We start from the raw sequence: 25875 nt of genomic DNA on the forward strand, positions 1-25875 counted from the left end.
CTTGCTTTCTTTGACTTGATCTGATACAACATAAATCGTCTCTGGATTTTGGAAAGAAACACACTTCTTTACAGATAAACCAAATGGCTTTGGAGGACCCCCTGGAATGCCGTGTGCTCGACAGGAAGTGAGCAAAGCCCCGTCATCAGTGGGAAAATGCAAATAGAACCGTCTCAGGTGTTAATTCCTATGCATTATTTGAAGCCTCTGAAGCATTTTTCTGAGAATGATGTTAGTGTGCAAGTTATTGGGAAAATGTAATTTCATCAAAACTTCAAGGCGGGAACTGTACGTAGTGCAGGTCAGGCATGAGAATGGAAGGTTGGCCTCGTGGAGGGGGTGCTGGAATGGAGACTTGCTGGCACTCAGCTTGGTTAAACTGGAACATTCTGATGCCCCTGTGGTACCGGAGCTGAAGAGCCCTGGGTCTGTAATGGGCTCTGCCACTTGATTCACACAGTGGTACTGTCCTAACGAACCACTTCCCAAATGGACGGACATCCTCTCTTCGGACGTGAAGACCCCATCTCGATTGCATAGCCTCAGTTCCAGTTCATCCTACCAACTGCAGCCCGAGTTACCTTTCTGAAACGGATCCGATGGTGCCACTCTTCCCGAGAAGCCCTCGGTGGTTGCCCATCGCACCCTAAGTTTCTTAGCTGCACTTTGGAGACACCCCCATGTCTTATTCCTGAGCACTGCACAAAGCCCTAAATCAGACAGCTTGCCATTCCTCGCCTGGACGAACCCTTGACCTTCTTGCTTCTCTACTTTGTTTGGAGCACGCCCTTCAGCCCTCAGACCCCCCAGGTCTACTTTGGGGAGTGTTAGTTGTTATTCAAGGCTCTGTAAATTCCACCTCCCATGCTCCCCAGTTGGAATTAGTTCCCTTATCTCTGTGCCTCCATAATGGGCTTATATCTATGTTAGCACAGTTTTTATATTAGAATTAGGAGTTTGTGAGCTTCTGGGTGACAGAGATCTTGTCCTAAGACCCCAAAACCTACAGCACTGGCTCTGTAGTTTTTACAGAGCAGGCCCTCGAATGCCTGCCGAACTGGCTCAGAGGGTTTGATTGAGAGAAGAACTTCAGGACACTCTCCGCTCCCCATGGATGCCCTTTGCCACTGTGGTGTGGCCAGATGATAACCGTGGGCAGGAGCGATGGCCTGGGGTGCAGGAGTGAGCTGTCCTGTGCAGTCACATCCCCGCCTGCTCCGCTCTGCTCTCTGAGCGATGACAAGCATTGGCATTCACCAGGTATCGCTGTTAGAAGCCTTGGTTTGACAGCTTCACCATGGTTACGTCAGTTTGGTGGATGCCGCCTGCTTCAGCGTATCCCCGTCTGTAGGCACATTCCTACATGCAGGCTTCTGGGAGAGTGATGGAAGTCCCCTTTGTCTGAAGCTCTGGTTGATTTTACATCCACAGAGGGAGATAATTAGGTTGAAGAGGAGCTGCAGTTGCAAAGTCTGTGGTATTACCCCATTCTTAGCTCATTAAAACAGATGCTCTGCAAATTTATTTGAACCATCGTTTCGGGAAACTGCACAGCTAGTTCCTGAGAAGAAAGGGCGCTAATTAGACGATGGGGTGAACCATCCGAGAGCTCTGGAAAGCGGGCGTGGCTGACTGGCCGGCCGCGTGGCTCCCACTCTGGGCCCCTCTGCAGAGGGAAACAGAGGAGAATGTGGTTCGGTGCTCTTTGCTCAGTAATTGAACAGAAATGTAATCGGAGGCCTCAGCTGACAAGCCCTCCTGCTGCGAGTGGACGCCAAAAGGGAAGGGCCTGGAGTCTGGGGAGTGGCTGTCTTGCCTCTGGGCCTGCTCGTCAAGCCCACCTGCTGTTAGGTCTTCTGTCCGTTTGGAACCCAGACATGCACGTGTTTCTACAAAGCTAAAGAGAAGTGGGTGCTCTCGGCTGAGGGTCCTCTTGGAAGAGAAAGTTTTGAGGATTCAGTCCTCTTCACCTGGTGACTGGGCTTAGAGGGAGTGGTGACCTGGGACCAAAGCAACAGGGAGCTATTGGCAGGTGTGTTAGTAAACAGGCTTTACCTGAGGAATCAAATCTCCCTGTGACTCGAGAGGCCTTCTAAGACCCAGATAATTCCTACTGGGTTGGTTCTGTTAACAGGGTGGGAGAGACACTATTTTGAAAAATATTTGTGATCTAGTGTCGTTAAAGGTAATTTTGAATCATCCAGCAAAGCCCTTGTGGAAAGCCGTCTGTTCTTTTTTTTCTTTTTAACTGAAATACAGTTGATTTACAATATCGTGTTAGTTTCAGGTGTACGGCAGAAACCTGTCCGTTCTTAAGGGCTGACGTGCTCCAGCTCAGAAAACCATCTCACCCAGGGATACGCAGCCGTGCGCTCCGCCGTCGGGAACACAGGGGCTCGGGCCGAGCGCGGGACCCCTGAGGCCAGGGAACCAGATCCCGAACGAGCTCTAGAGGCCTTCTTACTGCACTTCCTGCTGCGTCTTTGCAGCACCTTTGCACGCACTCCTGCCGGCCCTTTCCTAGTTCACGCACTTGTCCGACGTACCAACACATCCCGAGGGCGCTGTAGGCCGTACGCTGTGCAGAGCGTGCGACTGGGCTGGGGAAGGTTCTAGCTGCGGGAGGGTTCAGAGGAAAATATAATCCAGCGAGGCAGGCAGGCACAGGGAGCCGCACAGAACGGGGTGAGAACTGGGAGAATCAGCACAGTGTTACGGGCACAAGAAGGAAGAAAGCACAGATTTTGCACGGCATGGCTGGAGCATGTGTCACCTCGTGATGTCCGAGCTGGGTCCTGGGGAATAAGGAGGACTCCGGCAGCTTCAGAAACGGGGCGGGCCACATGCGGCCGAGGAACCCACCTAAATCGCACAGCACTTACGCCTTACTTTCACATCACCCACGATTGAACTCTCAGCGCCCGAGGGACCATCCCTGGGTTTTGTCCAGGACCAGCTCGTGTCCTGGTTTAGCACAGTACTTCGCACACACTGTTGTATTTAGTGGGGTAGACAGGATAATGGTTCCCGAGGATGTCCACAGCCTAACCCCTGGAAAAAGGGACTCGGCAGATGTGATTAAGCTAAGGATCTTGAGACGGGAGCTTAGCCTGGATTATCTGGATGGACCCAGTGTTATCACAAGGGTCCTTCTAAGAGGGAAGCCGGACAATCAAAGTCAGAGAAGTGGGAGCTGTGGTGAGGGAGCCACAGACCAAGGACAGTGGGTGGTCTCAGAATAGGAACCGGACACGCTCAGTGGGCGTGCATTTGCTTAAGTGATGGACACCCCCTGTGGGAGAGACGTGAGCCGGCTCAGCGTGTTTGGGAAGCCACGTCCTCCGGGGCGGCCAGTGCTCAGGGCACAAGTGGCAGAGAGAGGGCAGGAGAGCCGGGCCTCGCGGTGGCAGGGGCACAAGATGTGGATCGGCAAGTCGTCCCAGAAGTGGAATCTGTGAGGCGTGCCCAGGAGCCAAAGAAACCACAGGGCTTCTCGGCGTGGGGGTGAGGGGATGCAGGGCCATCGAAATGAGGGCGCAAGAAAGGGAGGGCAGGTTAGGGTGCAGGTCCCTGCGGGAAGCACCGCAGTACCCCAGCACTGACACCGGCACAGAGGCGGCCTGGACACAGGCGGGGACCATGGCCCCAGGCAGCCGACAGCCTGGAAGGGAGTGAAACTTCTCAGGAGTTGTATTGTGAGCTGAGAAGGTCAAAGGCAAAAACCTTGGAAACATGCAGGTTTAAGGGGCAGGTGGCAGAATGACTACAGTAGAAAGGGCCAGGACAAAGGGAGAATTCAGGGAATCTTAGGGAGGAAGCGGAAGCAGAGGCCCGAAGTACAAACTCCCACAGAAAGGAGTTGTAGGGTGCCACTGGCAACGGAGGGGTCCCTGGTGACCTTCAGGAGGGCCCGTTCCATGGCGTGGGGCATGGGAACCAGCGTGTGGCTCGGGACGTGAACGCAAAGTCAGGCGGGGGGGGGGGGGCACGAGGCGTGGAGAAGGATCGTGGTTTCAAGACTCTTGTCGGTTGACGGTTGACGGGAGATGAAAGACCAGGCGGCAGCTCTGAAGGAAGGGACACTTACTCCCCTACCTGAGGCTTTCTGGCTACTTCCCTGCCTGTAGCCTCTGGCCCTTAGCGTCTCTCATGCGCATCTCTGTTCGTTTGCCTTTATCATAGCACTTCCCCCTCAGACACCTTCCCTGGCCTTCCATGAGACAAGCAATGTAAACTTTAAGGCTGTCTTTCTTTCTTGAACTCTGACAGTTTGGACTGCTTCCCTGGATGGAACTAGGAGGAGCTTAAAGACCACCTAATGGTTAAACGACTGTCAGCTGTTTCCAAAATGTTAAGCAGCAGTTTTCTTTTTTCTAACAAAGTCCTATGTTAGAACCTAAATTTCTCAGCCCAAAATATGTAAAATACAAAATATATATTTTTACTTTTATAAATTTATTTAGTAAACACATTCTGTAACAGCTTCTTGTAAAATCAATTTGTAAGGGCAATGGTGATATTTTGAGGAACACAAATATTGGAAAATGGAGTTTATGAAAGACAGATGCAGTCTGACATCTAAATCTAACACTAATTTATTTTCTCTGCTTTCGTTGGGCAATGTGAGCAAACATTGTGATTTATGAAGATAAACAGTAGTATATCTGCCTGCACCATTGTGTCTGAGCAGACATGCACAGGCCTGAATTTTCCAAAGACCAATGCAGAACTGACAATCCTAATCCATGAAACACAGACAAGAAGTCGAAACGTATGCAGAGAAATGGCTGAAGAAACTTTGTTTTAAGGCCTCCTCGGGAGAAAATTACAGCACAAGTTTCAACTCTTTGCAGGTCTTTAATATACACACCAGAGTGATGCGCATAACACAGGTAAGCCACGTTGGGTTTTGTTCCAGTCAGAATAAACTGGAGGGACTTCCCTGGTGGCACAGTGGTTAAGAATCCGCCTGCCAATGCAGGGAACACGGGTTCGAGCCCTGGTCCGGGAAGATCCCACATGCCGCAGAGCAAATAAGCCTGTGCGCCACAACTACTGAGCCTGTGCTCTAGAGCCCGTGAGCCACAACTACTGAGCCCATGTGCCACAACTACTGAAGCCCGTGCACCTAGAGCCCGTGCTCCGCAGCAAGAGAAGCCACCGCAATGAGAAGCCCGCGCACTGCAATGAAGAGTAGCCCCTGCTCGCCGCAACTAGAGAAAGCCTGCGTGCAGCAACGAAGACCCAACGCAGCCAAAAATAAATAAATAAATAAATAAATAAATTGATTAAAAAAAAAAAAAAAAAGAATAAACTGGAGTCCAATATCTGCACAGCTCACAGGGAACCTCCGGGAACCCTTGGTCTCTCCAGAAAACTGGGACCTGGCGAGACTGACTCATATTAGCCAGCAAGACGGCTAACAGCTCAGCTTCTGGAAGGAAGCAGACAGGAGCCTGGCTCTCCTTCTTTCCTCTGCTGTGTGCCTCTAGGTTAGCTACTCAGCCTTGCTGAGTCTCAGTTTGTTCATCTGTTGAATGGGAATAAAAGCGAACACACGGCTGTTGCGAGGCTTAGGAGAGAGAACACATGTCAAGCGCTCAGCCAGGTCAAAGGCCATCTTACCATTTCACGTGTGTTTCATGGCGAATTTTAAAATGTGAGATTTATGTTTCCCGAGGTATGGGACCACTTCGTGCATCTCCTGGTATTAACAGACACAGAGAACGGCAGAAGTGGAGGGAGTGTAACGATGAGTTAGTCTAACACATGCTCTGGTCTCGCAGGAGTTTGTTAACGTTTACAAGTGAGGGAACTGAGGCCCAGAGCAGGTTGACAGCGGCCCTAGTCTGGATTCTGCCTACCACAGCCCCTACTATGTGCAGGCAGCACATAGTAGGGCCTCGAGATGAGGGCGACTGAGGGGACACCTGAGCCCAGGAGACCCTGGCTCAGCGCCCTGGTCGGTTCAGATGGGACGCAGCCCCGTTCATCTTTCCTCCACAGCAAACCCTGCATGCGTCCCCCAGAGCAACTTATTTCCCGTCCTCCCTCCTCTCCATCCTTTCAGGTGCCTAGTGTGCGCCGGGCCTGGGGTCGGCAGTGGATAAGCTTTCCGCCCTGTGCTGCAAGCGGACCCTGAATGAGGAAATGACAAGAGTGACGACTGTCAACCGGAGCCTGTGCCGTCCTGAGCGCGTCTCAGCACGCTTTACAGGCCGCCGTTTCTGGTCGTGAGACGCCTTCTAACTACTTGAAGAAAGTAAGAGGGAGAGAAGCTTCCGTCAACCAACTTGGTGGTTGGTTCCCTTTCCTCATTTTCCTCCACCTTAAATGGAGAGGTTCATACGCTGCCACCTCCCTGCCTCTTGGACGTTTCTCGGTAGACTGTGTCCCTGTTTTGTTAGCTTCATTTGGTGCTTGAAGCACGCGCGGGGTCACCCTAAGACCCTCTGTTCAAAGCGCAGTGCAAGTTGGCTTCCAACTGCCTCAGCCTGGCAGGACGGGGCGGGAAAGGACCGGGCGGGAAGGGCGTTAGCTGTTCAAATCAGTGACTTGGATATTTGTTTCGAGCTCTTCAAACTCAGGAGTGAGAACGCTCAGACTGTGCTTGCAGACCAATCCCCCGAACTCCGTTTATCCTGGGGCTACCAGGGCCATTTGTGGGCAAAGCGAGAGGCAGGTTTAAAGCCAAATCAACGAGCGTTTCCAGGAGGTCAGGGCTTTCATAGTCAGGCCAGAAACTTGTCAGGAGCAAAGACAGAAGAAAACAAAGTATCGCTCCTTGTAATGGCAATTACCTTAATGAACTTCCTTCGCCAGGCAGGATCCGTGGCCGGCGTGGCCATGAACCTGCGGCCTCGGTGGCTGCTGCTGCATGAGGCTGCGAAACGGGGGCTGGAGGAGGTCACGGCAGCTGCAGCCCCGTGGCTCGATCGCTTCCACATCGTGGATTCATTCAGACCTCGTCTCTGCTTCAGATCTCTTCTGAAAGCAGGCAGGGTATAAATTAGAAATGAATTGGTAAATAAAATATTTGATCAAAATGGAACAAGTCACACCAGCAGGGGAAATATTGCAGTAGGATGTGATCAGAACCCCTCTTTATTGGGGCAGTCAGGAAACATAGAGGTAACAGAATTGAAATGTTCAATCCCAAGGAGGGATTAATAAGGACCAAACCACTAGGGCAGACCCCATTATGTGTCAGCCAAGGAGAGGGTGCCGTGTCTCTCGGTCCCCCTAGTTACCTGGGCAGAGGCTAAGCGAGGACTGGACAGGCCCCTGGTTACACAGGTGGGCACCAGTTAACCAGATCTTGCGAAGCAATTCCTTCTCAGGTCTTCAGTTTTTTCCTCTGTCCAATGGTCACAGGAGAGGAATCAAAAGGAAGAATCAGTAATATGGATCCAGTCTCTATTTAAAATTTTGATGCTGTCTTCATCCTGGATATTTTGCAATAATTTTGATTTTAAAAACTCCCACATCACCTATCCAAAAGAATGTAAAGCAAGCTCCCAAAGACATATTTGTACATCCACGTTCAGAGCAGCATTATTCACAATAGCCAAGAGGTGGAAGCAACCCACGTGTCCACTGATGCATGAATACGTGAACAAACGTGATGTACCCACACAGTGAAGTATTATTCGGGCTTGAAGAGGAAGGAAATTCTGACACAGGCTACAACATGGATGAACCTCGAGGACATTATGCTAGTTGAAATAAGACAGACACAGAAGAACAAATAGTGTATGATTCCACTCATGTGAGGCACCAGAGTAGTCAAATTCAGAGAAACAGAAAGTAGATGGTGGTTGGGATGGGCGGGGAGCTGTTAAAGGGGACAGAGTTTCTGTCTTGGGGGATGAAAAGGGTCACGGGGAGTGGCTGCACGATGACGTGTAACATGACTGAGCTGGGCACTTAAAAATAATTCAGATGGTAGATTTTATGCTGGGTCTGCTTTACCACATTTCTTAAAAAGTCTCACACTTCAATGTTATTTATCTTGACTGCGTTGCTCGTCCTGGCTCCCTTACCTCATGGGATCTGATGAATCTGAAAAAGCTGAGAGAGTGAGAGCGTTACGGAACCTCAGGTTTGATGATTTCGCCGTCCGTGCCCGTGCCCGTCCCGCTTGGCTGCTGCCGGCCCGCCTCCGAGCCCGTGGCGCGGTGTCCGGCTGCGGACCCGTCGGCAGGGCCCCCCGCCGGGCGCTGCGGTGGAGCCCGGGGACGCCGCGAATCCCGAGCCTGACCCGTCACAGCGTCCTGCCCGGCCAGCGTCGCTGAGCGCGCTGGACACGAAACGACGTCTTCCCTCGTTGGTTTCGTTGATCTCCTCGCTTTTCAGCGCTGGGCTCTGTTCCGCCCTGTCGAGCCGTCCTCTTCCCGCGGCAGAAGCTGGCGCAGACGCGGGGCTGTGTGGTTCCCTGGCTGCAGCCGGCCGGCCCCCCGCATCCGCCCAGCAGCTCCGGGCCTGCGGACACGTCCCGCGAAAGCGCTAGACGCTGGGAAACCAACGTATTCTGCGATGCAGCGGAATAGTCAGTGGATATTCCATGCAGAGTGATTCCGGCTGCTAAAAACACAGCTATCTAGGTGGAGATACAAAGCGCACACCAGTCTAATTCCCCTAAAAGTAATAATAATAATAAAAACAATAATACTGGACCCCAAAAGGGAGTTTGTGGGACGACAGCACCCTTCCTGCTCGCAAACCGCGGCCCCACCGCCCAGGCTGGCGCGGACGCTGATCTCCGAGTCTCTGACCCGGAGCCAGCGGCTCTCAGGCGCCGTCTTTGCCTCCCCGGGACGCGTCCGCCCTCGGCTGCGGGGCCACGGGGAGCTGAGCGGCCTCCTCTGCGTCTCGCCTGCCACCCGCCCTTCTCGGCAGCGCCCACCCTCTGGTGTCACCCCTGCTCTCCTTGACCCTTTCGGCTTCACAGCCACGCACCGGGCCTGTGCACGTTCCCCGACTCAAAAGCAGGCTGGCTGGGCCCTGTCCGCCCCTCCGAGCGCAGCCCGGACCCCGGAGATGTCAGAGGGCGACCTTCACCGGCCCCGCCATGGTCGCTACCCAGACGCCCCGGACTCTGCTCCTCCCTTTTAAACTGTTCTCAGCACAACGATCGAGTTTCCTTCCTCTCGCTTTACAGAGGCGAACAGCTAGGGGTTAATAAGCTGGCTGATGAGAGTGGTTACTTCAGAACAGGACCGGACAGTAAGTATTTCTGACGTTGCGGGCCGGTCTTAACCCGGCCTGGAAGCAGGAACTAGCATCGGGGGAGGGGGGGGGCGCGGCTGCGTCTCGGCGGATTCGCTCCTGGACCAGACTCCAGCCAGGCCACTCCGAGCCCTCCCCTCCAGCCACCTTGGCCTAGAAAGACGCGAACAGATACTAACACAGTTTTTAACAGCTCAAGGCCACACCCCTAGGATGAGCCCAGCCCCCCCTTAAAGTGTCTGCCTGAGAAAATTCAAGGCTGCCTAAAGAGCTTGCTGTTTGTTCCAGCCAACACCTGAGGACAGGGCCCTTGTCTCCCAGCCTCTGTGAGAGGGTCGGCGCCTAACTTTGATCATCTCCAGTTCGCCCAGCCCCTTCCAGCCCTTCGCGATCTCTGGCTTCTCAGACCCCGAGGAGCCCTCCTCACCCCTCCCTCACTCACCCTTTAAAGCTCCCGGGCGCCTCTGTGCACACAGCTGAGTTCAATTCATCCCAGACTCTTCCTGTTGCAACAGTGCCTTACTGATTAAAATCTGCCCTGACCACTTTAATTGTGGCCTTGTTTATCTTTGGCAGTTCTGGTAAAACTTTGCTTATGGACACTGAAATTTGCATTTCATGAAATTTTCACATCACGAAATCTTCTTCTTTCGATTTTTCTTAACTATTTAAAACTATAGAAACCATTCTTAGCAGGCAACGGGCCCCAGGTTGACCCACGGCCAGTGGTTTGCTGACCCTTCTCTGCAAGGAAGGTCTTGACATGGACCCCTGGCGCACGGTGAAGGCAAAGGGCGGAGGGGGCCTCTCTGCCCACCGTGTCTGACTCACCATCTCTGAGGGCTGGCCGAGCACGGTGAGGTTTGAAGGCGGAAGGGTGTAAATTATGAAACTCCAGGAGGCCCTACGTGTCTAGCTGCTAAAGCCCTGTTTCCTGATGTTCATTGCAACAAAACTCCAGTGTCTGAAATCAGAGCCTTGCAGCTGCGCGGCTGGAGTGCTGTGTTGGCACTCGGATACCTGGCATGCCAGCAGCTCTGGAAATAACCCTCTTTATTTGTAACGCCCGTGGCTGGTCAGACCGCCTCTGGTTTCTCCCAAAGACAACCCCAGGGCCCAGAGTTACGAATTGGAATTCAGAACCTCTAAGTCTCGTTGGTAAGCAGACCCTCTGTCCCTCTCATCCCCACAAAAGTCCTCAACATCCCCGGGGGCTACGCCTTCATTTCCCCTGCTGGGTCACGGGGCCCCTGGGCTGTGGTCAGGAACCCAACAATTTCTATGCAAGGCCAAGGAAAAAGCAAGTTTTTGAAGAGGTTTTATTTCAAACCACAGTCAGAGTCTAACCAGTTAAAAACTGCTTGTTGGGGCTCCCAGAAGCCAAGGAGGGGCTGTGCGGGTCACCAGGAAGGAGAGGGGGTCTGGCCATTCACACAGCTGAACACCCAGAACAGGTAGACGAGCCACAGAGGACAGTCGGTGGGCTTATCAAGGACCACGGGGAACTCCAGCGGGAGGTCGGGCCTCTCCAAGCGCCTGTGCACCTGCCTTCCTCCTGCGTGGGGCAGGTCTGGACCACGGCCACTTGCTGGGTTCACCGCCCAGAGAAGTGCTCAGACAGGGCGAGCAGCTGTGCTGCCGGCGGCGGGGGGGGGGGGGGGAGGGGCGGGGGGGAACGGGGAGAAGTAGCGCTCCCGCCTCCTTCTAGAATGTTCTGGGCTGGGGACAGCCCCGAGGAGGGTCGGGGCCCAGGAGGGCTAGTGCTCGGGCTCGGCGTCCATGCAGGACTCCCAGGGGTTCTGGGGCATCCGCGGCAGGGAGAAGAGCAGGAGGGCGAGGCCGCCTAGGAAGAGGAGGACGAAGGCCGCGCAGGCGCAGGCGAAGGACCAGGAGTAATAGTACTTGATCCAGGCGGTGTCCTCGCTGTCGACCATGCGCTTCACCGACTGCCGTGTGACCTCTACCGAGACGAAGATGCAGAGACCTGGGGGCAGAGCTGGACTCAGGGCCCCGCTGGGGTTCCGCGTGGGCTTCCAGGTGGAGACCCCGCCGGGGGAGGCGCGGGGGCGTGAAACGGCCCCGGGACTGAGGCCCCCATCGGGAAGCCGCAGAAGTGCGCCCTTTGCCTTTAGCGGCCTTGCGTTCCTTCCTGCGTTTCACTATTTCAAGGTTAACTGAAAGTTTTGTTAGTAACTAGCACCCTCCCTGCCTTGAGGTTTAAGTCTTGGTAAGAAATGGACAGATTGCCGAGATCTGCCCCCTCCCGGCCCACCGGCCCTGGCTGAAGCCCTGGGCAAGCTCGCCGCTGGGTGGAGCCTGGGAATCTGTCCCCACCCGGGCCCCAGGTAGGCGTGACAATGGGGTCCAAGCATCCCCGCAGACCCGGCCCCCGGACGGGAGCCCCCGTCCTACCCGCGAAGGCGAAGAACATGGCTGCCGGCCTCAGCAGGTAATCCCGCTTCTTCCGGAAGGACAGGAGCGCGCAGGCGGTCCCCACGATGACGAAGCCCAGGCTGAAGATGGCAATGGCTGCGGCCGAGATGCTGTACTCTGCGGCACACGAGAGGGCGGGGATGCCGGGACCTCAGAGGGGGCCTCATCCCCTGCACCTTTCGTCACCACTGCTTGTGCCGCAGCCAGGTTAGTGACAGCACCACATTCTACTGTTCCCTTTTCCCAGGTGAGAAAACTGAGGTCCGAGAGGTTAAATCACTCCTTCAGAGTCGCACAGTGGCTAAGGGGTGGGACCAGGACGTGCACACGACCTAATTCCTTCTCCCAGGTCAGGCACCAAACTGAAGTTCCTCCCTCCAGGGGCAGAGGCCTCGGAAGGAAGCGTGAGATTTGCGGCTGGAGACCTTTCTGGAGCAGAACCCTTCCTCCGAGTGTCAGGGCAGAAGGTGGCACTCAGGCTGGTGTGGTCTGTCCTGGGACTGACCAGCAGCCTCTGGAAGGATGACGGAGTGCGGCTTGTTACAGAGCTCGGTGCCCAAGAGGATCTGCGTGTGTGTGTGTGTGTCAGAGTGTGTGCACCTGTGCATGTGTGTGCACGTGTGTGCATGTGTGCGTGTTTGCATATGTGGGCATGTGTGCGTGTGCGTGTGTGTGCATACCCATGCCACGTGCAGTCTTCTGTACACATGCACATGCAGGTCTCTACTCAGTCCAGGGGGTGCCTCCGAGCTCAGCGGTTCCCACAAGGGCCCCCAGGGCACGTGTGCCTCAGGGGCCCTCACGCATCTGCCCCAGTCACCACCCTCTGATTCTCGGGGAGTGACTTATAGGCGAGGGAGGGACTCAGAGGGACTCCCCGCTCACTCTGAGCCGCCAGCCCTTCAGACCATCACAGGGATCTTGCGTCCTTGTTCCATCGTCAGAGCTCCTGTGACAGTGGCGTCCCTTGGGCTCTGTGGGCAAGTGGACTCCTTCTGCCCTTTGGGAGCTACCAGGCAAGTCCCTTTCACAAACTCGCCCGAGCCCTGATGCAGGACGCTCAGGGTGCCTGGAGGCGGGTGAGGCTGTCTCGGGGCGCAGAGGGCGACCAGGCCGCTGCTCAGACGCATCGGGAGGGGCTGCTTGTCATCGAGACCCGGAAGTCGGGGCATTTGCGCCCGTGATTTTCCGGTTCAGCAGCGTGACGGGAGCCACTTTTCCTCCCCTCCCTGCTCTCCACACGGGCTCACCTTTCTGAGTGGTAACTTCGAAGATCTCCGAGCTCTCGCCTGGGTTAAAATGCCTGAAGTAGGAACAGTTTTTCTCTGCAAAGGAGGGAGACGGGCTATGAGTTGAGAGAAAGGGCTGCAGCCGGGGCAGGAGCTCAGCCGAGAGAGGGCGAGTGCCGTCCCCCAGGGGGCTTCTGCTCCCCAAACCCTGACTCTGGGCTGAAACAAACATCTTTCACCAACCCTGAGACCAAAACGTTGGTAGGAAAGGGGGTTGCATTAGAGGCTGGGAGATCATCAGGGAGCTGAGGCTGATTGAGTCCAGGGGGCAGAGAGCACTGGGGTACTGAGCCCATTAGGCAGACAGGGAAACTGAGGCCCAGAGCTCAAGTCATCTGTTAGGGGGTACAGGACCCGTGGTCAACCCAGGGCCAAACAGTGGTTCTCAGCCAGGGCTGATGCTGCCCCCAGAGGACACTGGGCAGTGCCTGGAGACATTTTTATGTCACAACTGGGCAGGGCTGCTACCGGCATCTGGTGGGTAGAGGCCCGGGATGTGCTGAACGTCCTACCATGTACAGGACAGCCCCCTACGACATAGAATTACAGGCCCCAAATGTCAGTAGTGGTGAGGTTGAGAAACCCTGGTTCACATCCAGTCTAGGGCTGGGTTTCTTATCTGCATCCAGGCCCACCTGAGGCACTGGGTGTGACCTGGGAAGCAAAGTGTTTTTCAAGAACTTTCCAGGAGATTCTGATGTTCAGCCAGGTTTAGAAGCCTGGCTCGCAGCCCCTTAAAATGCCCTTCAAAGGGCTTTTCTGAGTAGGCCATCTATATGGACTTGGGTGAAGGGCAGAGAACCTCTAATTGAGGGCCAAACGTGATCAAAAGCTCATTTCATTAGGCCCTCAATGCCTGTGGCCATAGAAACAGCCCAGATAAGACCTCCCCAGGTGAGCTGCTTGGCCCACCTGATTAGTGTCAGAAAAGCCATAGAAGATCTGTGCTGGCAGTAGGACCAAAAATCTGGATTTGATAGGGGGCAGAGGAAGAACTCAGAACAAAGAAATTCACACTGATTTTCAATATAATTTCTCTTCCGTTCTTCTCCTTTAATCTCTCTTATGACTAGATATACTGTAAAATCAAAGGATAGTCTTATTGCTTATTGAATACAGTTTACTATTCTATACTCTTGATTTAGGAAGTAGATGAATGGGTTATCTTATACTATTTTGTTTCTTTAAAAAAAAAAAACTAAATTAGGTTGCTTTTTTTTTTTTAAAGGAAACTTGATGGCAATGTTGGCATTTTTTTAAAAATTTTATTTATTTATTTATTTTTGGCTGTGTTGGGTCTTTGTTTCTGTGCGAGGGCTTTCTCCAGTTGCGGCAAGCGGGGGCCACTCTTCATCACAGTGCGCGGGCCTCTCACTATCGTGGCCTCTCTTGTTGCGGAGCACAGGCTCCAGACGCGCAGGCTCAGTAGTTGTGGCTCACGGGCCTAGTCGCTCCGCGGCATGCGGGATCCTCCCAGACCAGGGCTCGAACCCGTGTCCCCTGCATTGGCAGGCAGACTCTGAACCACTGCGCCACCAGGGAAGCCCATAGGTTGCTTTTTACTTCTGTGAGGCCCTTCATTGAATTCTTTTTCCTGTGGATCCTTGAACCTCAATAGAAAAACATCTCTGCTCCTAGTCTATATGGCATCTAGTTTGTGCATCCATTTCTTTACCTACATTCAAATGATCACCAGGTGTTTGATGCCTAGCTTCTTTTGGAAACAAACCTGAGATTTGCGAAGTCATAGCTTTCACTGGGGTCCAGGCTTCCGTCTGCCTGACCTGTATAATCTTGCTCCACTGAAGCCTGTGGCCTCCCATTCCCCCTCCCCCAATGTCAGGGTCACTGCTGCTCCCCTAAGCCCAGGAAGAGAGTGACCCCGGGAGATGGAGCCCAGTTTAGCAGCAGTAAATGTTCCATGAGGTAAACAGCCTTTTCTTTGAGCTTCTATATTTAAATCACTTTCCTTTTGAGCTGAGTTACCTGGGGTGTGTGACTGCCACTGGTGATTCGGGATTGATGCTGTGCTTTTCTCTCTTGCAGCTTCTGGTGCTATTTTAAAGCAAAATGGAACCCTCTTATATTTGTTAGATTATTAGCGATAGATTCTCTTGAATCCCTGCTTCAAAATGGCTCGTGCGGAGTCACAGGTCTCCTCGTGTCTCCCTCTGGACAGAGGAAAACTTCTGTTTCCTTCTTTAAGGGCCAATCTCGGTCGTCATTGAAAACCGTCTGAAAAGAACTGACTGAATTCAAGTGTGTTTCACGGTCAGTTCCCTCCCTGACGACGCACAAGCCAAGTGAACAGTGTTCGGCACGAAAGGCCCATCGAGAGCCCGGCCAAGGCCCAGCTGTCTGGCAGGTCCCCGTTGCCAAGGCTCCTCTTGCACAGGTAGAGTTCAGGGTGTCGGCCCCCCCGAGACAGACACCAGGCTCCTGGGGGAGCCACCCTGCAGATTCAGGGGTGGGGACGTGGGCCCAGGTTCAGTCTTCCCCTCCCTCCCCTCCTCTCTCCAGTGCTCTCTCACATGGGCGCTGGGGGGCACCCACGCAGGGCACCTGGAAGCCTCCGCTTCTCTCTGATGTGGCTGGTCCTCGGGCTTGAGGAGGGGCGAGCCAACCCCGTCTGCTCTCTTGCACTTAGCACACGAGGAAGGCCAGCGGCCTCTGCGCTGACCAGGAGAAGCGTCCGCTGCAGGGCCCGTGGCTGCCCGTTGGAGGCCACGGCCCCTTTGTGGTCCCGTTCGGGTTAATCAGCTCGGGCACCTGCCAGTGTCACTCAAGAACTGCCCACGGTCCTGCTGGGATGGGCAGTCCCCGCCCCCGCCCTTAGCCTGGGTGCTGTCTGGGTGAACCGCATCAAGGGCAACTTGAAAAGGAAGGACATTTGAGACGGGCCCCGCGTGGGTAGCGGGTGGGAGGGAGAGACTGCGTGCAGTCTATGAGCCTTCTCGCCTCTGCCTCGCTGACGTCCCTCTACCCCGTGCCCCCGGCCTACCTCCCACTTGCTCAGGACCTGCAGCTTTGCCTTGATGGGCTCCAGCCCCTTCACTGGGCAGAGGGAGCAAGGGCTTTGGACCAGGTTGGCGGAGACACCAAGGCCGGGGTGGTGACCTGGGGCCATAATTAGCAGCTCCGAGGCTCCTGCAGCCTCCTTGTCTCTGCAAATGGCTCACAGTGATTTTAATATTTGTATTTCTTTTTTTCTGTGTTTCTACCATGAACAGTCATAAGACTCAGTGATCTAAAAACTTTAAGTGGATTATTCCTTAAAAAAAATGTCGTAAATCAGTTATTGGGGTTGGAATACTCGGCTAACCAAAGATTCTGATTAAGGGAGGGACTATCTATGCAGAACCATATCTGTGCCAATTTCAAAGAACTAGAACAGAAGGCACATTTAACTCCAAGCTGAACTTGAGTTAATATAGATCTTTCTCTGATAGTTGGCACAGCTTGTATGATTAGGGGATGCCTCTGGGTTATCACTGAGAATGTATCAACCCAATGCTCGTTGATGCAGACTTTTATATTAAAAAAAAAAAAAAAAACCTTGTTGATTTGCACAAAACCAAGGGAACGAGTGCTCTGAGGGTCAGAAGAAATGTTTCACCCACTTGTTACTTGCATCAATGCCAGGGTTATCTTCACCCTTTTGGTAAAAGCAGTGCTTGATTCTCCCGATAGTGGTTTCTCTGTGCTCTGTGTTTCCCCATCCCTCTGATTGAAAGGGGCTGGAGAAATCCTCAAGACCTGACCCCAGAGCTTCAGAGCATTGCTGTTGTATGGGGGAGAAGTCTAGTTATGACCAGTCTCCAGTATGGGCTCCTGCGGATGGGAAAGGGAGCCTCTGAGATTCTTGAAGTCAGTAGTGTCATGTTCTTTCATTTGGCTCCAGTCCTGCCCCACGTACTAGAAGAGAAGATGGGCCACTAGAGAAACTGGGCACTGCTGCTGCCTTGTGCTAAAGAGGCAGAGTCTGAAAAGAAACAACATTCCACGCAGCCCAAGGGCAAGGGATGACCTTTCTGAGGATTCATTTGGGCTTTCAGACTAGCAGCCTCTTCTGACAACTGGGAAGCCCCTGCTCTCGTTCTGGAGACATTGGAATTGACCTCAGATGCTGATGTGGTGCGTGGCAGTCCTTCTAAGACTCGTGGTCAGTGGAAAACCCAAATTAGACAATTTGTGTCCTCAGAGCCTCCAGCTTTCTATGACTGAGTGGGACCTTGAAAAGCTTCCTCTATTTCACCAGCTCTCGATGCAGCTTCCTCTAAATCACGTCATGTCAAAGTTGGTCTCTCATGTGTTTGCTTGGGTCAGCAGCTTTTGGGAATATGGTGTTTGTATGTGCCGTGGAGGGTGTGGGGAGGGACTGGAGAGCAAAGAGACTCTGGATTTGAGACTTTAGCCTCGGGAAGGCCGCTCTGAGCCTCAGTTTTCTCACGCGTAGAATGGGAACCTCCTGCCTCCTCACCGGGTTGTTGTAATAAGTAGTATAATGTAGCAACTAAGGTGAACTTTAGGAGAGTCCTGGCTGCTCTGCCATGGTAACTGTGTGACCTTGGTCAAATCGCTCAACTTCTTAGTCCCTTGTTTATCTGTAAGATTGGATGATGATAATAGTATCACCTTGTAAAGGATTTTGTGAGGATTTGATGACCCTGATTACTGTCATCTATCTATCTATCTATCATCTATCTATCTATCATCTATCTATCTATGTATCTATCTATCCATCATCATCTGTCATCCCACTGCCTTCCGGCCTCCATGGTTTCTAGCAAAAATAAGCTGTTTAATCTTACTAAGAATTTCTTGTATGTGATGAGTTGCTTCCTCTTGTTGCTTACAAAATTCTCTGACTTTATCTTTCAATGGTTTGATTATGATGTGCCTAGGTATGAATTTATCCTGCTTGGAGTTCATTAAGCTTCATGAATTTGTAGATTAATTTGTAGATTTGTTTTTCATCAAATTTGGGAAATTTTCAGCCATTATTTTTCACATAACCTTCCTGCTCCTCCCCTGCCCCCACCTCTCTCCCTCTCTCCTCTTTTTCTGAGACTGCTATTATGCATATGTTAATACATTTGATACTGTCCCACAGGTCTCTGAGGTTCTGTTCATTTTTCTTCATTTTTTTTTCCTGTCTGTTCCTTAGACTAGCTAGTCTCAACTGACCTATCTTCAGGTTCACTGGTTTTTTTTCTTCTATCTGCTATATAACCCCTCTAGTGAATTTTTCATTTCAACTGTTGTACTTCAAAACTCCAGAATTTCTCTTGGGTCTTTTAAAAATCGTTTATATCTCTTTATTGATATTCTCTATTTCATGAGATATCATTCTCATCTTCATTTTAGTTCTTTAAACATGGTTTCTTTCAGTTCTTTGTATCTAAAATAGCTGATTTAAAATCTTTATCTAGTAAGTCCAATATCTGGGCCTCCTTAAGGATCTATTGGCTGCATCCCCCATCCTGACCCCCACCCCATGTATGCGCCATGCTTTTTTAGTTCTTTGTGTGCCTTGTAATTTTTTTAATTTAAAATTTAAAACTCAACATTTTAAACAATATAATAAATGTAGCAACTCTGGAAATTAGATGTCCACTCTTCCCCAGGGTTTGCTCCTGTGGCTGTTGGTTACTGTTGCTTGTTAAGTGATATTTCTGAATTAATTTTGTGAAGTCTGTATTCACGTACGGCCACTGAAATCTCCTCTGCTCAATTAGTTTGGTGGTCAGCTCACAGAGATTTCCTAAAATGCTTGGAACCAACACATCTCCCAGTGTTTACTGAGGTGCTTTGTGCTAAGCAGAGGACCAAGCACTCAGCTAAATAGCCTACATTTCTGCCTTACTCTTTTTTTTTCTTTCCCTCCCTCCCTCCCTTCCCTTCCTTCCTTCCTTCCTTCCTTTCCTCCTTCCTTCCTCCCTCCCTCTCTCTCTCTCTCTCTTTCTTTCTTTTCTCACACAGCTGTTGGTTTTCACGGCTATGACAGAGTCGGGGAGGGGAGAACAGGAATAGTGCGCGTTAAGACACCACAAAGCTCATTGTTCCCACTGAGATTCACCAGTTTTTCTCGAATAAGCACTTGCTGGATTGCTGCAAGACTGGTTAATTTCTAGAGTTCTGAAAAAGTTTATTCTGACCATTTTGGCTAATCTTCTCATTGTTTTTATGGAGAAGAGGATTTTTAGAGGTTCTTACTCTGTCATTTTTTCTGATGTCATCCAAAGTTAATATATGTGAGGCACTTAAAAAAACAATGTTTGGGGGACTTCCCTGGTGGTCCAGTGGTTGAGAATCTGCCTTCCAATTCAGGGGACACAGGTTGGATCCCTGGTCGGGGAACTAAGATCCCACATGCCGCGGGGCAACTAAGCCCACGTGCTGCAACTACTGAGCCCTCGCGCCTCAACTAGAGAGCCCATGTGCCGCAAACTACAGAGCCCACGTGCTCTGGAGCCTGCACGCCACAACTAGAGAGCCTGCTTGCCACAGCAAAGACCCCATGTGCCACAACTAAGACCCCATGTGCCACAACTAAGACCCAATGCTGGCAAAAATAAATAAATAAAATATTTAGAAAAAGAAAATGTTTGGCAGACAGTGCTAGGTTTGTATTTGCAGTTGTTGATGTTGTTGTTAATAAATGAGAGAACACAAATGAACTCTGTTCCTCCCTCTGGAAAAGAGTGATCCAACAGAGCACAGGAAGGATGGGTGGGGAAGGAAAAAGATGTCCACTTGCAGAGAAAGGAGGGAAGAAGGCAGGAATACACTTCGGAAGCTTGTTGGGGGTAAGGCAGTGCTCACAAGTATGGAAGGTATGATTATGGACCAGGATAAGACAGCCTGGAGATAGAGTCTGCTCAGGCTCAAGGCCAAACCATGCTGGCTCGTCCCCTGTGGCTGGTCCACTCGCCTCCCTCCCGCCTGTCTCCTTGTATAGACTCACCTCACCTCTCTCTTCTCCTGCTCTGTAAACTCACCAGGCTTTAAAAGCCTGGCGCCAAGGACAGGTGGACAGGACCTTAACAGTGCGTTCCCATGCATGGTCCCTGGAGACTCTGCCCTGCCCTGCCCTGCCCTGCACAGGGGAGTTGGCTGGATGAGGCACCTGTTTATGGGTGTGCTCAGCAGTGGCTGAGGGGCGTGGGCATCTGGGCTACGTGATACCCTTCAAGCACATGTCTGTGCCTGTTAAAGCCCTCAGGCCTGGGACTTGGTGTTTCCAAGACAGCTGGGTGTTTATGAGTCTTCCGGGTGTCCAGTAGGAGCGAGCAGGGCAGGGGTTTCCTGGAGCCAGCAGGAGGGGAAGGAAGAGGAAGGAGCGAAGTGGCGGAAAGGGGTTTGGGCACCTTCCTCCCCACATGGACTGCAAGATCTTTGGGGACTTAGCAGTGACTTTCTTGAAGGTAAGGGCTCAAGGAACAGCCCGTCTGATAACAGAGGGCATAATTCTGAAAACCAGGTGGGATGCTTCACTCACCCTGGTCCACTGTCACCTTGGAGTGACAGCTGTAAGCACTGGAAGGGACTTTATGTTGCTGAGCCCAAGATCCGTGTTTTATAGGAAGAAGCAGAGGCTGTGATGGGCTTTGTGAAGCCCCATAGTCCTTTGGGGGTCGTGGCCTCCGATTCCCTGCACAAGCCTCTGTCCTCAGCACCCACTCTGTTTGCTATGCATGGGGAGGGCTCCACGTCTGCGGAACAGACTAGCCACCCTCATACCAGGTGCTCTGGACAAAGAGCTCTCCTTCAATGTGTGCTTCGCTCACACGGTAGGAAATCGAGGACGGCATCTAAATCACAGTGGAAGGAAACACTTTCTAATTCTGAAGGGGCCCTGGGTCAGGGAAGATGTGCAGGAGGACCCACAGTTCTGGCAAAAAGGCAGGTGGCTGGTCCACAGCCCGGTCCTGCCGCACAAACATGCGAGCTGTGCTCAGGAGGGACTCCCGCTTGGTTTCGTGCTCTTGCCGTCTTGACATTCTTAATAATCGTGACAAGGAGTCCTGCATTTTCATTTTGCACAGGGCCCTGTAAGTTCTGTGGCCGATCCTGTCTACACCGCAGCCTGGAGGCTGGAGAATGAACCGCCCCCCTCCCCCGCGCCGGGGGTCCCTTTCACCCGAGGACAGGGGCCTGTGTCTGCAGGGAGAGGGTGGGGCCTGGTGCACCCGGAGCCCTAGTCTGGTTTCTTTGCTGAGCCTCTGCCCGCCCGTCCAGACCTCCGCTCTGGGCGCCGAGCCCCGAGCCCCAGCCGGACGCAAACAGCTGGGGCCGGACGCCCTCGCTGCCGGGCCGCCGCGGGCCACCGACTGAACCGCGCGCCGCCCAGCTCGCGCCCCCGGGCCCACGGGCGCGCGGCTTTCCCGGGACGGACCCGGACGGGCAGGAGGGGGGCTGGGGAGGGTACGTTACCCCCAGGCAGGGTGATGGGTCCGCAGCTCCTGTCCCTGCCGTCGCCCGGCACGATCCGCTTGGTGCAAATCCGCCAGAGGCCGAAGTGCGCCGCCTGGCAGCTGGCGTTGCGGTGCTCCACGTGGGGGCTCAGCACGGCCCAGTGGTCGGTCACCACGGCCACCAGCGCCAGCACGATGCCCGCCAGCACGCAGAGGAGGGTCAGGCGGACCTTCAGGGCCTCGGTCTGCGGCATGGCGGGCGCGGAGCGGCGGGCGCTGGGGCAGGTCCGGCGGCCGCGTCCTCCCGGGCAGGTGGCGGTCGGGCCGGGGCGGCCGCAGCTGTTCAGTGTGTCCGGCGGGGCCGGAGGGGGCCGGCCGTGGGCGGGGGGGCGCTGGACGGGCCGAGCAGCTGCCCAGACGTGTCAGCGGCCTGAGGAGGCTTCTATTAATGCCCATCCCGGCGCCTGGCCCAGGACGGCTGCTCCTCGGGTTTCAGGGCCGTCTTCGCTCCTGGAGCCAGAAGCACGCTGGGGGGGTGGCGGGGGGGGGGGGACGGCGCTGGCGTGACTGCAGGACTCTCCTCGGGGGACCTGAGCTGGGAGGGGCGAGGGGCAGGCAGCCGGGCCGGCTGTGCGAGCGTCTTCCTTCTGGGCCTGAAAGGACCCCGGGGGGCGCAGACTGCGTAGCCTCTGTCCTTGCACCGGGCGGGCCGGTCACGGGTGGCGGGGGCGTGAATGGGCCCTCGTGAATGGGCCCTCGTCCCGGGGTCTGGGGGGAGCCTGCCGAGGGACGCGTCGGGGCTGCCCTGCCCGGGGCCTCTGGAGCCCACCGCCCAGGCGGGCGCTCCAGCCCTGAACCCCACCACACCCCAAACGGCAGGAGGACCTCCGGTGGCTCCGGAGCCTCGCATCAGCTCGCACTATTTCCTTATCAATTCTCTTTCCATCCCCCAGTGAGGTCTAGAAGAAAAGCTCTGTCTGGGGTTAGTAAGTCTTTAACACCTTTCTGATGCTTGTAAATCCAAGACTAGCCTAGAGAGGACAAAAAACCCAGCTGGGGGCTTCCCTGGTGGCGCAGTGGTTGAGAATCCGCCTGCCAATGCAGGGGACGCGGGTTCGAGCCCTGGTCTGGGAGGATCCCACGTGCCGCAGAGCAACTAGGCCCGTGAGCCACAATTACTGAGCCTGCGCGTCTGGAGCCTGTGCTCCGCAACAAGAGAGGCCGCGATAACGAGAGGCCTGTGCACCGCAATGAAGAGTGGCCCCCGCTCGCCGCAACTAGAGAAAGCCCTCGTACAGAAACGAAGACCCAACACAGCCAAAAATAAATAAATAAATAAATAAACAAACCCAAAGTTAAAAAAAAAAAAAAAAAAAAACCCAGCTGGATTTGACTGTGGTGCTGTTGGCACTGTACCCTTTTAGTTGCACCTTCTATTAATGGCAGGTAATAAAGATTTTCCAGTTACATTGTCATTTACAAAATAAATACACTTAAGTAGGAAGAGCAGAAGTAGGTCGATTTACAGGTGACTATTAAGAGGCTAAGGGGCGTGTGCTGCCACAGAGGACACGTGGGGTTTGGGGACCGCCTGCCCACACCCCCCCCACCCCAGGGCCGGCACTCCAGGCTGGAGCCCCTACAGCCCTCCCGGGCTTCTGCACCTCCTTTCTCAGGTCACCAGGGGCCTCTTTTGGGGTGTATCCAAGAAGCTGATGCACGGCCAGGAAGAGACCCCTGAGCTGGGCAGGGGTTTGACCTCTAAAATCCTGGCCTCTGGTTGACACAGCTTACAGAAAGACTGCCTGTGTGAGGAGGAACATCCAGGGATCCAGCCGCGAGGTCACAGACTGCTAATAACAATGCTGGTCACAGTGAGAGCTCAGCCTCAGTGAGTGCTTACTACCTACCAGGCCCTCCGCTAAGCCTTACCATACCACTGCAGTTAATCTTCACACCAGTCCATGAGGTGAAGACAACTATCACTCCCATTTTACAGATAAGGACCCAGACGCTCAGAGACATGAAGTAACTTGTCCAAGGTCACACAGCAGGTAAATGGTGAAGCCAGGTCTCAGAACCCAGAGCCCAAACTCTTAACCAGTGGTTGGAGCTGGGAGGAACTTTTGAGATCTATTCTGACTGTAGGGGAGGAAAAATATCTTTGTCCTCTGCCCTAACGAAAGACAAATTGACAAGAGAAAAGCATGCAAATTAATGGGGTTTTTAAAATTAATTAATTTATTTTTGGCTGTGTTGGGTCTTTGTTGCTGTGCGCGGGCTTTCTCTAGTTGCGGCGAGCGGGGGCTACTCTGCATTGCGGTGCGTGGGCTTCTCATTGCGGTGGCTTCTCTTGTTGCAGAGCACGGGCTCTAGGCGCGCGGGCTTCAGTAGTTGCGGCTCATGGGCTTCAGTTGTTGTGGCTCGTGGGCTCAGTAGTTGTGGCTCACTGGCTCTAGAGCGCAGGCTCAGTAGTTGTGGCGCATGGGCCCAGCTGCTCCGCAGCATGTGGGATCTTCCCGGACCAGGGCTCGAACCCGTGTCCCCTGCATTGGCAGGTGGATTCTTAACCCCTGTGCCCCCAGGGAAGTCCTAATGTAAGTTTTATGTGGCACAGGAGTCTTTGTAAAACATGAAGACCTAAAGAAACTGTTAAACTTGAGCCTTTTCTTTTTGAGTAGTGTATTTATTGTAATAATTTTTTTTCCCTGAATGAAAACATGTTCATTATAAAAATGCAACCACATACATGTATATGGAGAAGAAAAGAGATACTTGCTCTTTTTGTATTCCTCATCTGTAATACCCCTTTCCTCATCCAGAGACAAACGCTGTTCACAGTTTAAACCTGAGTGTTTTAATGCGTGCTGTGTGTGATGAAGAGTAGGTACAGGGACTTCCCTGGTGGTCCAGCGGTAAAGAATCCGCCTTCCAATGCAGGTTCGATCCCTGGTCGGGGAACTAAGATCCCACATGCCGCGGGGCAGCTAAGCCCGCGCGCCACAACTACAGAGCCCACGCGCCCTGGAGCCCATGCACCACAACTAGAGAGAAGCCCGCACACCGCAACTAAGACCCAACACAGCCATAAATAAATAAGTAAATAAATAAATATTTTTTAAAAAAGAGTGGGACATACAACAGGACAAAAGGATTGAGCGAAGGGCAGGAAACTGGTGGGGGTGGGAAGCAAGGTCTGTTCATTCAGATGCTCCTCTGCATTTGTGGGACATCTGCTCCTTTCTTCTGGGCATAAGGAGGGCACCTCTCACGTGAGTGTCTCACGACCTGCTTCAGGGGAGGGTCAGAGAGGCCTTCTGCACCTGCCTTTTCTCCAATTCCTTCAGTTTAAATGTGCGGTATGCCAAGGTACCATATCTTGGGGCACCGTGTCCTGAACCCCGTTGTGACTGATTAAGGAACCTGTGGCCTAGAGACAGGACGTCACAGACCAGGACCCCTGTGAACAAGCACAGGGCGGAGACCTCGGGGCTCCAGCCACAGACCGGCCTGAACCTCTGCATCACACACCAGCCCCTCATCCAAGCTGTAATCTCCCGACAGCGTCTCTCTGAACCTTCCTCACCTCTGCCCCCTCCTCCCCCTGCCCGCATCCCCCACACCCGTCACAGCCCAGTGACCTGCCGGCACCTGTCACGGCTCGCTTCAGCTCAGAGAGTGCCCGCGTGCCTTCAGGCAGCTGCCTCCGAGAGCACTCTTGGAAGTTGGCACGTGACGCGCGGCCTCAGGCCCCTGGCATCGCCCCTGTGGGCCCGGCTCCAGGGCCCAGGCGGCCGGGGTCTCAGGGGGCGCTGGGTAGCCTGATGCGGACCCGCGGTGTGCCAGGGACCCCAGCCCAGCAGCAGGTGAAGAGCAAGAAGTAGATGCTGGAGCTTTAGGACTGACCATCCAGGAAGAAGCACATTTCCTGGTGTGGTGGGAGTGGCACCCTAAGCTTACCAGCGCCGGGAGCCCCCCGAGGTCTCCGAGAGCGCCCTCGGGGGGCCTGGCCCGCAGGCGCACTCAGCCTCGGCCACAGCAGCACCGCAGGCCCCTCCGAGAAGCCAGGCTGTCTGCTCTGCTCCCCAGGCCGCGCTGGGCCGGGTGGGGGCCTCCGTGGAGGCCGGAGCTGGGCCACGCCAGCAGCCTCCGCTAAGGCCCTACCCTTCCCCGGGGACTGGCCTGTGGGTGCGGGAGCCAGCCAGCTGCAGGGTCGGAGCCCTGCCCTGCCGGCCTCCAGCTGCGTGGCTTTCAGCCAGTTAACCTCTAAACGCCTTTTCCTCTAGGACTTGAGATAATGCACTTCAGCAGCTCAGCCCGCGGTAGATGCTACGTACCGAATTAGGTCCCCCTTAAATGCGTACGTTGAAGCCCAAACCCCAACCGGATGGTATTGGGAGGTGGGACCTTCAGGAGGTATTTAGGTTTCGATGAGGTCACGAGGGTGGGGCGCCCGTGACGGATTATAAGGACAGACGCCAAAGAACTTGCTGTTTCTTCTCCTCTGC

General features: G+C 53.7%; 1 protein-coding gene across 2 annotated transcripts; it reads right to left on the reverse strand.

The window, feature by feature from the left end:
• Nucleotides 1-10533: 10533 nt before the first annotated feature.
• On the reverse strand, nucleotides 10534-21782 carry CACNG1 (calcium voltage-gated channel auxiliary subunit gamma 1). Of its 2 annotated transcripts, XM_059907046.1 has the most exons (5): nucleotides 21387-21782; nucleotides 14937-15005; nucleotides 12912-12986; nucleotides 11641-11778; nucleotides 10534-11212 (listed from the first exon to the last, which is right to left on the reverse strand). In XM_059907046.1, the coding sequence occupies exons 1-5, from the start codon at nucleotides 21619-21621 to the stop codon at nucleotides 10986-10988; spliced, it is 744 nt and encodes a 247-aa protein (XP_059763029.1). In that variant the 5' UTR covers nucleotides 21622-21782; the 3' UTR covers nucleotides 10534-10985. The 2 variants fall into 2 exon arrangements, with proteins under 2 accessions (XP_059763029.1, XP_059763030.1); XM_059907047.1 differs by lacking the exon at nucleotides 14937-15005 and having other exon boundaries at nucleotides 21387-21773.
• Nucleotides 21783-25875: the final 4093 nt, after the last annotated feature.

The sequence above is a fragment of the Balaenoptera ricei genome, chromosome 20, assembly GCF_028023285.1.
Source record: "Balaenoptera ricei isolate mBalRic1 chromosome 20, mBalRic1.hap2, whole genome shotgun sequence".
In the NCBI taxonomy this organism is placed as follows: domain Eukaryota; kingdom Metazoa; phylum Chordata; class Mammalia; order Artiodactyla; family Balaenopteridae; genus Balaenoptera; species Balaenoptera ricei.

Excerpts from the sequence above, each read along its gene's own strand:
- CACNG1 (XM_059907046.1), bottom strand. The coding sequence starts at position 21,621 with ATGCCGCAGACCGAGGCCCTGAAGGTCCGCCTGACCCTCCTCTGCGTG. Across the intron at positions 11,779-12,911 it reads CGAAGTTACCACTCAGAAAG|AGTACAGCATCTCGGCCGCA; the intron begins GTGAGCCCGTGT and ends CGTGTGCCGCAG. Across the intron at positions 11,213-11,640 it reads CATGTTCTTCGCCTTCGCGG|GTCTCTGCATCTTCGTCTCG; the intron begins GTAGGACGGGGG and ends CTCTGCCCCCAG.